The 11315-nt window shown below is 36.4% G+C and overlaps 3 protein-coding genes across 3 annotated transcripts; 1 reads left to right on the top strand and 2 right to left on the bottom strand.

Annotated features, from left to right (window-relative positions):
- Positions 1–1406: 1406 nt before the first annotated feature.
- On the bottom strand, positions 1407–2288 carry LOC140888779 (uncharacterized). Its single transcript, XM_073296477.1, has one exon. The coding sequence runs from the start codon at positions 2286–2288 to the stop codon at positions 1407–1409; it is 882 nt and encodes a 293-aa protein (XP_073152578.1).
- An 18-nt stretch (positions 2289–2306) lies between these two features.
- LOC140888777 (uncharacterized) lies at positions 2307–3980 on the bottom strand. The gene has a single exon (XM_073296476.1). It carries the CDS (start codon positions 3978–3980, stop codon positions 2307–2309), a length of 1674 nt encoding a protein of 557 aa, XP_073152577.1.
- Positions 3981–9487: 5507 nt separating this feature from the next.
- On the top strand, positions 9488–10122 carry LOC140887620 (uncharacterized). The gene has a single exon (XM_073295002.1). The coding sequence runs from the start codon at positions 9533–9535 to the stop codon at positions 10085–10087; it is 555 nt and encodes a 184-aa protein (XP_073151103.1). The 5' UTR covers positions 9488–9532; the 3' UTR covers positions 10088–10122.
- The last annotated feature ends 1193 nt before the right edge of the window (positions 10123–11315 follow it).

Genomic DNA, 11315 nt, shown 5'->3' with positions numbered 1-11315 from the left:
TCCCAGTAAGAATCAATGACTGATGCTCAAAACAAGAAACAGGAAACATGCGAAAGAGCACAATAGAACCAACCGTTGATCAGATACACTCCAAACAGAGAGCTTTCTTGAATTAGCTGAAACTTAGAAATCCTTTTAATCGAAAAAAAAAAGCAAAAAGAAAAGAGTTCACAACTCACATGAATGAGTCAGTACATACATGTCTAAGTTGAAGTAAAAAAAAAAGGGGGCATTAAGGTTTTGGCGTGAGATGCCATTAAGATGAAACAACAGTATATTGACCATTACGAAGACCAGCAATCAGCTAATTGAAAACAAAGAGGACATATTTACCAAGTAATCATTTGCAATAAGGCGCATTCATGATGACAAGAAAAATAGGAGGATGTAAAATCTGAAACATTGGCAGTATATTATAATCACACGAACCTTGTAGATATGTTTCCACGAGAAAGTTACAAAGAAAAAAAAGAAGATGGGGCACCGCATATAAATGAAAACAAATGAGACACAACATGATTTGTTAACCATGATGTAGGAAATGAAGAGTTGACATAACAGAATCTTCGGCAGGGCATCCTAGCTCCATTGCAAATAATCTGGTAACCGAATATTCATTTTATTAAAAACGATCCCTTTTTATTTTGTGTGTTGCGTAAGAGAGCACGAAAGTTTATTTCGTTTAGCGATGAAACATCAGTTGGGTTCATCACTCATTCGAAGCGAGATACTCAGATATATGAGTTTCATTCAGGTAAACTTATAATTTTTTAGTAACTCAAGTTGTTTTAACAGGAAATGGTAGCCTACTATCAGTAATCTTAAGTCCTTTCAAGCAAATCATTTGTGCCAAAGAGAAATAATTTTCAACCTCATCATGCATTATGTTTCCTAAGTATAGCCTCTCCACTCTCCTACAGCCTATAGGAAGGATCCACTAAAGTGTTTTGTCCGGATATTTTTTGTCCAGAATGACTGAAACCCAAACAACAATTTATAGCAAAATGTTGTATTGCTTACAAGTAGATTAAGCTAATCTCTTATAGAAACCATACATGTTCCCTGCATCCAACTTCGCTCAAGCGCGAGAAAAAAGACTGGCCATGGGAAAAAGTGGTCAACCCTCAGGTTGATCGTACTAAGAGCAAAGGAGCACCAAAAAAGTGTGCTAAAGCATGCGGAAACAAAATTATAGAAAAAATGATATTCAGCAATATCGTTAATCTCTCTTCATCATCTAATTATTAGTAAGTTTCCAACAATATAGGATTATAGAGAGAGACTCAAATGACATAACAATTGGACCCAATAAAAATGTGAAGAAAGATACAGAAAGACAAAAAAGAATAATCAAAGATCATCCAGAAGTGAACAATGAGTTAAAAAAAAGTAAAAGACAACGGCAGCTAGATTAGAACAATATCAAACAGATTTTTGTAAACAACATTTTTTGTTCGGGAGTAATCACCACCAGGAAATATCTGGTTTGTCAGCACTCGAGTATTCTTCATCGAGATTCCTCTGGACAAAGCAACATAAAGTTGGCCATGTGAGAAAACAGGCTCTGGCAAGTAAATCCCAACTACTGGAATCGTTTGACCTTGAGATTTGTTTATTGTCATTGCAAAACACAAGCGAATCGGAAATTGTTTTCGTTTGAATTGGAATGGGTATCCTTCATTTTCAGCTACAGAGAGAGGTATGCGAGGTATCAAAACCATTTTTCCAGCATGTTGTCCGATTGAAATCTCCGCCTGGATGACATTATTGCAAAATCCTCGACAGACCATCCTAGTACCATTGCACATTCCATCAGAAGGATCTAAATTTCTAAGCAACATTATAGGGCAATTTTTTTTAAGGACCAGTCGGTGAGGAGGCAAACCATTAGGTGTTAGCCCATTCAAGAACTCCTCTGGATAATAATTATGTGTGTCATCAATTGCCTCATCAAAGCTCAGAAATTCCACAGCATCTCCTGGAAATAATGTTATAATCTTTTCATTCAACGTATCGACATAGGTATTTTTCGTTGATAAAATTGCTCTCTCGGTCATATAAGTTGATGAAAGATAATTCTTATATAATCCTTCGTACACATGTTCAATCAATTTATTTTCTAATGCCTCAATGTCTCCTTCACAAACTTTAGTTACCATCTGTGTTGGGAGCTTGATATTTCCATTGACATCTATAGGCTCTACCCCTGCACCCACCCTGAGCAAGAACTCGCAGAAAACAGGGTCATTTTTCGCTCGCATATTTTCATGTAGAAGAATGACTTTCATACGTGGAAACAAATATGATCAAATAAGGCTCCCATCGATAGTTTCTTCAATTGTTGCTTTAGGAATAACAGGAAGAACTTGCATAAAATCGCCGCCTAACAACACAACTTTTCCACCAAACGGTTCCTTATTACCAACAAGGTCTTGCAAAGTACGGTCAACAGCTTCGATTGCGTAGCGTCTGTACATCGGAGCTTTATCCCAAACAACAAGTCTGGTTAGGCGTAGCAGATTACCAAGACCGCTTTGTTTCGAGATAGTGCAATAACTATTTTCATGCAGCTCAATTGGGATTTTAAAGCGCGAGTGCGCTGTTCGGCCGCCTGGTAGGATAGAAGCTGCGACACCAGATGTAGCAGTGGCAAGAGCAATGATTCCTCGTGAACGAACGGTTGCGAGTATAGCACGATATAAGTAAGTTTTGTCAGTCCCTCCAGGTCCATTTACAAAGAATAATCCACCAGAGTTTCGATCAATACAATCCATGATCATGTCGTAAGCTAACGTTTGAGCATGATTAAGATGATGGTGAGCATCCAAATCAGTTGCAGGTATTGGGACAGATTGTTCTTCTATCACTTCCCTGGACTTCAACAAATCACGATGTTTTGAGAACATTGTTAGTTTGGGTAAATCATACATACTCGCATTTTTACCCATACTTTCCAAGAAATCACTAATGGATTGGAGTGTCTGACTCATTATTTCCAATTCATCGACGAGACCACTCCTTCCAAAATCTTCGAACAGATGGTGGCAAAAAGCATCCCATAATCGACGAACATCAGATGGTTGGCAATGCACAAGTATCGTCGCAAATAATCTCCGCAAAGCATAAGGCATATGAAAATCAACGGCCTCATTTAGACACTGAAAATTACTCTCATCGCACTCCAGTAAACCTCTAACTTGGGATGATTCTTTGAATGTAGAACAAAGTGTTGTGCCAACTGTCAATAAATCATCATAAGACGTAGGTCCTCGAACGTGAAGCAACAATAGACACAAATAATACCTCTCACCCTCTATTGTATTAGAGGCATTAACCCGGCCAATCACCTTCCCTTGCTTCCTTCTATTCCATGATTTCTCTCTACTATCCCAAACAAAATGACAAGGAAACTCTGAATATAAGTACTGCCTTGCCTCAATATTTGCACAGCAAGTCGAGAAATATTCAATTAACATAGTTTTCCCCACATATCCAAAATTCAACACATTTTGCAAATTTTGATTCTTCCAAAAAGTAACACATTGTTGATTCGGTAAATGCAAAGGTAAATTAATAACCGCGGGAAAAATTTCATTCAAATCAAATTCAAAGATTCTCCACATTGCCTCGGGAGCAGAAACCCATCGAGCATCCTGAAAGGTCTTTATTTCATCAACATACGGCTCCATGCTAGATGGAGATACATGGACGGATATCTTATCATGCCCTTTATAAATGTATTTGTAGAGATATTTAACTGCTGTCAGGCCCGAGCAAATCTCAACATTGATATGGCAATCATAACGATATAATAAGTAGGGATTGTAAAGGACAACCCATTGAGAATTCAGTTGACTACCTCGCGCCTCAACGGTAATACCATTGTCCCTTCTTCGATATATTGGATAACCATCACGGCCCTGTCTTGTTTGATCCAAGTGTGATCGAGGGTAGTGATGTTTGCATTGTCCATTAACCATGCAAGGGCACTTTTTATTCAAATTTCCACACGGACCGTGCATCATATGATGCGAAACCAACTCAATAATCGTGGGAATAAATTCATGTTGGGAATTTCAGCAGAAACATATCTGTCAAATAAATCCGGCGAAGAAATTTTGAACTCGGGCTTGAGTATAACAAGAAAATGACAGTGCGGTAGACCTCTCTTTTGGAACTCGATTACATAAACATATGCTGCAACAGAACCAAATATCTTTTTCTTAATTATCTGATCTTTCAAATCAACCAACCTTGCACGAAAAACACGTGACACTAAATCAGGCCGGTCATGGGGCGTTTGACCATCAAACAAATTATTCTTAATCTCGGGCCATTCAGGGTTACAAGTCATGGTAATGAATAAATCTGGTTTCCCTAGAGATCTGACCAGTGCCATCGCATCAAGATACCGCTTACGCATATCCCTTGGTCCCCCAATAAAAGATAAAGGGAGAACCACACGACGCCCAACCTCTGTACCACGTGTTTCTCCACTGGCCACACTGTCAACTATGCCTTGATATAATTCTGATCTGATTTCTGCTTGATTTCTCCTGTAGTAATCGAGTCTAGTTGTTTCCAACTTAATATACATATCGACAACAAACTGTTGTAATAACCGTCCACCATACAACAATAGTGAAGAGTCATTTTCTCGTATCTGTAGTCGATAACAATAGTATTCTCGGCACGACACCATTCTATTATTTTTCCCACGAACGGCTGCAACCAACACATAAGAATTCGAAACATATGTGAACACAATTTTAATGCAGGGCACAATAATTTAGAAACTGAACAACGCGCGTATGATTAATCTTACCGTGACTTTCTTTTGAAACAATCTGATCAAATGAAGTCAAACCTTTGGACGGCAACACAACTTGGGCAGGAGGCGCACTGCGTTGGTCGTTTAAACATTTAAGAATATGTTGCTGCCAACCACAGTCACCATATGGGAAAAAAAGAGGATACTGTAATGGATCGTAACAACCAAAATAGTGTTTGATCTGATGGGTCTCGCCATTGTTTCCTCGGACAACTATATCTCTATCGTAAGGGATATTGGTATGATCATTTCCCTCGTCCCAAATTGCTGCCACCTGATCAGCTGAAGGACAATTGTAACACCTCTGATCGATTAAAATGTTCTTGCTTATATGCAATCGAACATCTCGGATAGATGAGTATTCATTTATTCTCCGAAGGATCTCTGCATAAGGATTATACTACATAATATTCATCAATAATATCATAGTGGCCTCATCAACAACCTCATCATTTACTGCAGACATTCTATTATGTAACTCATTATCATTATCTCAGAAATAGAGCTGGAAATACTTAGGTCTTCCTTGTTCAGGAACAAGTGGAGGTAATGTATGAAACACCTTCCCAGCAGCGCAAAAAGTGTACACTCCACGATTAAGATAAGCCAGACTCTTGTCTGTCCGTACACCAAAAGATGTGAACAAAAAATACTATTATACAAACGTATCTTGCGACGGAATGTAGTAGCCATCGGAGAAGAAGTGTCGACGAAAAGATTTATCAAATCCACTGGTGCATTTGGTGATACAAGTCGAATTTTAGCACGGTCGCAACAAAACGTAGGGGGTTCATATGGAAACCTGAACGCCCCACAAATTCCACACGTCGGAATTGTAGAGAGTGTAATAACATTATTTAATTGCACCTCTGTGACTAAAATATATAGCAAAAGAAAAATATAATGAATAAATCGACGCAAACAACGAAAGGGGAAAAAAGATAAGCTTTTTTTCAAAGTAAACATGACACAAACCACTCACAAATAGGCAAACAAGCTGATTGCAACATTGCATTCGAACTAAAACCTGTCATAACATAAAAAAAACAAATTATAAGCTAGTTGGAGCATTTTTTTTTCTATTAGAAAACAAAGGCAATAATAATGTGTTTGGTCCCTGTTAGTTTCGATGATTATTTTCAAATGTTCTAAATATTTATGTCCAACTCTTTTCACTCCTAGCATTGTTGGATATACAACACAATAAGAAGTAATACTGAGATTACTGTCAAAAGTAATATGTGATTTTGGCCATATTGTTGCTACACAGTTAAAAAATGGCAGTATTATTCTTTAATCGAGTATATCAAATTTTAAAATGAATACTATTATTACAATGTTAAAATGATTTATACGTCAACACGTATTAATTCTAAAAGTATGTGCACCTCCCTAAAAAATTTTATATATACTGCAGTTATCACGTTTTCTTGATAATAATGAATAATATGGACTTTTGGAAATTAATTTTTATGAAAAGAGTATAACAATGAAGCGCCTAAAGAACAAAGCTTTAAATAATATTACCATTTTGAAAGCTAGAGGCAACCTATTAAATGTGATTCTCTGATCAGAATCGAAATACATTGAACCAAGGGCTAAAAATAGTTATGACTCGGCATTTTTTTTAGATTAACTTAAAAATCACGTGGAATTTTTCCCTCAAGGTTTATAGATGTTGCACTTGTTATTTTATAAATTAAAAATAGTTATTTCAATTAACCAACTCTTTATATATTTATATTATATTATTTTATGACATAAATATTATAACATTTTATCTATATATATATATATATATATATAAATAATAGACGATCCTACAAATGGAGATTTGAGATTTCATTTTGTATAATTAACTAACATGGTGTTTTGGGGAGAAAGTTGATCACCTAAAATTGAAAATGTAAACAGGATGATAAGGGGAAGAAAGGTATATATCTAACCAACAGTGATAGGCATCGCCCGATCATCACGCGCAATTCCAGATTCAAAAAGAGCACTACTACTGCAGGCAATGAAGACGACATTGAGATAAAAAAATTGAATAAAGCATACAACAGACGACAACGAATACCTTGCAGCATATGCGGACATTGCGGAGGGACGCCGACCACGCATCACAAATGTCGTCGGGAAGTTATATGGTAGGAAAAGTTATCAGCAATCCAGAAGTTAATACCTCTACCAACAAGTGGTTTGAATTTGATTTCCTTTCTCAATGGATATTACAGGTGCATCAATCGTATGACATTCATTATACACGGAACAAAAAGAGTGTGCATGCAAGAAACAAAGCCTAATTGTTATAAAAAAAGTGACGACTGACCAATGAGCAATAATTAATATATCAACATTATTACTCAAAATCAAAGCTGATGAATAGGACCGTAAAGGAAGACATAAAGGACCGTAAAAGAAGACATTAAAAATTTGCAACGTTTTCAAATCCTTCATTAAGGTAGACGTAAGGATTATATATTAATTCTCTCCTATTAAAGATGAATGAAGAACGGTTTAAGCAAAGGATATGTATGTTTCGGCTGGAAAGCAGAAGGAGAAACATCAGTGAAGTGAATTCAATAGGGAGAGGTGATTAGGAGAAACATTAGTAATAAATTCAATATGGTCAACAGAGACAAATGAGTCTTTTCACAAATCAAAGCTACATATTTATATATAAGATAAGATAGATATATTAGTTGATTATGATCCTTTAATCCAACACTCATATATCTATTATTTATTAATATGGCTATATGTATTACTAAACATCTGCATGCTTCCGAAACATTTGTTTTGGAACGCATAATATATATGATGATATATGTATCTATTAAAAAAGGCTTACTTTCATGTCATTTGCGAAGCTTGAAAAGTATGCATCTTGATTTGTTGAAAGGTGGGGATGAAATTCAATCAGGTATCCAAATTTGTTTCTTTCAGAGTCTATTTCACGTCGTCCGTGTTAACTGTTAACTAAACAAAATAACCTCAAGTTTAATGTTTTTTCAAGAAAAAATATAGGTAGTATTTCAAGGGTGGAGTCAAAAATTAATTTCATCTATCCGAACTATAATTTTTACCTCTAGAATTTCAATATTTTGAAATTAACTATCTGGACTACCATCAAATTATTTCAAAATCATTCAAAGTTAATATCTAAAAATTTTGTGCCACCCGAGCTAAAGTTTGGGCAGTAATAAGTGTGGCTTCGTCAGTGTAGTATTTGGGAGAATTTGTAAGAAACGTTTTTTAGTTTTTGATGGGAGAATTTGTAAGAAACTTTTTTTAGTTTTTGATTAAGAAATTTTACAAAATTTCAAATCTAGAAATTTTAAAAAATTTCAAAATTTTGTTAAGTAAAAGATTTGAAAAGTTTCTTATTATTAGAAGTTTTTTCAAACATTATTTATATATTTGATGTGACAAATACTCTCCTAATATGTTAAGATTGTAACATACTCGACAGGGTGGAATATATATTTTTTGATCGGGATAATATATTTATTTATTTTTTTGAACAAAACATCATATTACTGCTTAATATCAAGTCTTACAAGACAAATCATCCAAAAAGAAAAATTATCATTACATCATTCTTCTAACTTCGAATGATTAAAAGCTTTTTTAGTAATTTTGAATGATTAAAAGCTTTCTTAGATATTGTTTGCAACCTCTAAAAATAAGTGATTATAGAGATTTTCTTCACAAATTTGTGAAGAAAATCTCTATAATCACTTATTTTTAGAGGTTGCAAATACTACCTTAGTAAGACGATGTGCCACTTGATTCGTAGTTCTTTTCATTTGTTGAATGAACATAAATTTTCCAGTTGCCATGAGATCTTTGATGTCCTTTGTTAACAAACCGACAGGCCCTAACACGTCTTCTTCCTCGGTAGCCCGTAGCTGCCGCTACTACTTGTGCCGAATCCGAAAAGATCTGAATATTTTGAAGTTCAAGTTTCAATAAGTCTCAATTTGGTTTAGTTGCAATATAAATTTTTTGATTTTTATATAGGGATAATATATTGACAAGTCTCAATTTGGTATAGTTACGAAAGAAAATCGATATATTCAGAAATAGATCTTAAAATATCAATTATTCAGAATGTGTTTATGCTAAATTCGGATAGGATATTTTGTAAATTCCTCCTCATTTCACTGTATTTTGAAAATTAAAAAGGAAAAATAGGATGCATATTAAAAAGAATTCATAAGCCCACTGCTTAACTAGACGAGCATTGTAATGATATGTGGATGGCGTGACGGATTTTGATTGGTTAAAAATAGTGGGTCCCACATGGGACCCATTGATTTTAACCAATCATGGGGTTGCACGTCGCTCGCAGGGTAGTATCCTACGGATGACATGAACAAAACCGGGTTAATGGTAGTTGTACAAAGTTGGGAGAGTCTATGTTAGCACATGAGTACTACCCATATGGATATCCAACGGTCATTTTTTTTTTTTTTTCATTTCAGATGTTCACATAAGCATTGGCCATCCGTAGCATAGACTCTTCCGTACAAAGTTATAAGGAACAATTACTTGATTTCGTATTAATGAATTTGGTTATTCTAAAAAAAAAAAATTATCTGAAAAAATATATTAAAAAAATTGAGACACTTAGCTGCGGCCAAATCAGACAAGTCTCCTAAAAATCATACAAAACCCAATCCACACTTCGCTAATTCCATGGCCAAAGAGAAGAAGTTCTGCTGGGGCTCCGCCCTGGTGGGGGCGACCGCCGCCGCCGCCGCCGCGCTGGTACTGTCAGCGAAGCCTCGTGACCCCACTTTCCATCTCATCTCAATCGATCTCACCTCCTTCAAGCTCAACTTCCCAGTCCTCGATGCCGAGACAATCCTCACCATTCACGTCACCAACCCCAACGTCGTCTCCATCAAATACTCCGACACCAACATGTCCATATTCTACGCCGGTTCCCTCCTCGGCTCGGCTCCCATCCAGGCTGGCTCGCAGCCTCCTCGCTCCTGCCAGCTGCTGCGCCTCCCGGCTCGGCTGAGCGGCCTCCAGCTGGCGCAACATGGTAAGAAGTTTTTGTTCGATGTGGGTCAACGGGAGATGGTGCTGGACTCCACAGTGGACATTAAAGGTGCCGCCAAGGTGATGTGGTGGAACCACAAGTTCAAGGTGCACGTGGACAGTCACGTGATCGTCGATCCTGTGTTTCTTGATGTAATAGATCAGGATAACAAATCACATCTAGATATCTTTGTCAAGTCGTGATTCTGGCATTTGTAATTCATTTGCTATCATAGATATGACATACAACATTTGATTCTGATTTTCTCGTTCTTCCCATTGTTTTTAACTTTCGGTTCAGTGAGGATTCCTTGAGTATTGGCATAACTATCTTGATTTTGTTGAAAGGTGGATGAATTGGTATCCAAGTTTGTTTCTTTCAGATTATTTTAGCTAGGCAAATAGCTTTGAGTTTCCTTTGGTGTAAATTCACTTAGGGCGTGTCGTGTACTTTGTTGGATAATTTGTTAGAGAAGCGTCTCATAAATGGGATGTTGAAATTGGTCTAGAGCATGATTCTTTTATTTGCTATCTGTATGGCATAGTGAATCAAACTCCTGTGTTCAAATTCTGGACTCATGATCCTTTGTATCATGTATGGCAATGCATTTAGTGTTGAAATCCTTGTGTAATTTTGTTCTTGTCTTCCTAGCTGTCTATTTGTGAAGCAAAGGAGGTCCCTCGTTTTGTATTTGAGGGCCTGTCGACAATTCTTGTTTATTTTCTTTGTTCGCAGGACGTTGAATATAAGCTTGTTGGTTTGTAATTTAGTCTGCACGCTCAAATTGTCAAGCCATAGGAAAGATGTGTAATACCTTGCGCCGAATATCCTGAATACTGGAAATGGTATGTTTTGTGCATGGAAGCTTACTGGCATTGTGAAGCTTGCTGACAAATCCCTTGCTTTTGCTACTCTGTTCTGAAGGTATGGAGTTCGAGTATGACTCATTCTTAGTTAATTTCATAAATGTAGTACTACATTGGGCAAAAGGTTGTATTTTGTGGATTTCTTGTATCGCCTGCACATCAAATTAACGTTCAAATGAAACTCTTTCGGTTGCAAGAGTTGGGAGTTGTCAGTTTGTTTGATGGGCTCTTTTGTATTGTATGATATTCTGTTGCATAGTTACATCTTGTTGGGCAACAGGTAGAAACAATCAAATGCTGTCCTAAATTTAGGAAACTGCAAAGGTTGCCATGTCGATGATTTGGTTTGGCAGGAATATTACGACTTATTCAAACGTACGTTTTTGCTTTTCTCCATTTACAGCTGTGATAAATGGTTGACAAATGGAGGAGACGCGGATGATTGAAATTTGAGTCTCTCGGCAAGATAGATTGTTTTCTTTTTTGGTTGCTCTTTCATTTTTTTTTTCCGAGATATGATGCTTAGAATGAATTATTTCTACCGCACAACATTTCATTATATTCA

Source organism: Henckelia pumila, chromosome 3 (assembly GCF_033568475.1).
Source record: "Henckelia pumila isolate YLH828 chromosome 3, ASM3356847v2, whole genome shotgun sequence".
Taxonomy (NCBI): Eukaryota; Viridiplantae; Streptophyta; class Magnoliopsida; order Lamiales; family Gesneriaceae; genus Henckelia; species Henckelia pumila.
Note: the sequence above shows the minus strand (reverse complement) of the source record. Positions and strands in the feature narration are given on the sequence as shown.

Coding starts and splice junctions, on each gene's coding strand:
- LOC140887620 (XM_073295002.1), top strand. CDS start 9,533: ATGGCCAAAGAGAAGAAGTTCTGCTGGGGCTCCGCCCTGGTGGGGGCG.
- LOC140888777 (XM_073296476.1), bottom strand. CDS start 3,980: ATGGTTAATGGACAATGCAAACATCACTACCCTCGATCACACTTGGAT.
- LOC140888779 (XM_073296477.1), bottom strand. CDS start 2,288: ATGAAAGTCATTCTTCTACATGAAAATATGCGAGCGAAAAATGACCCT.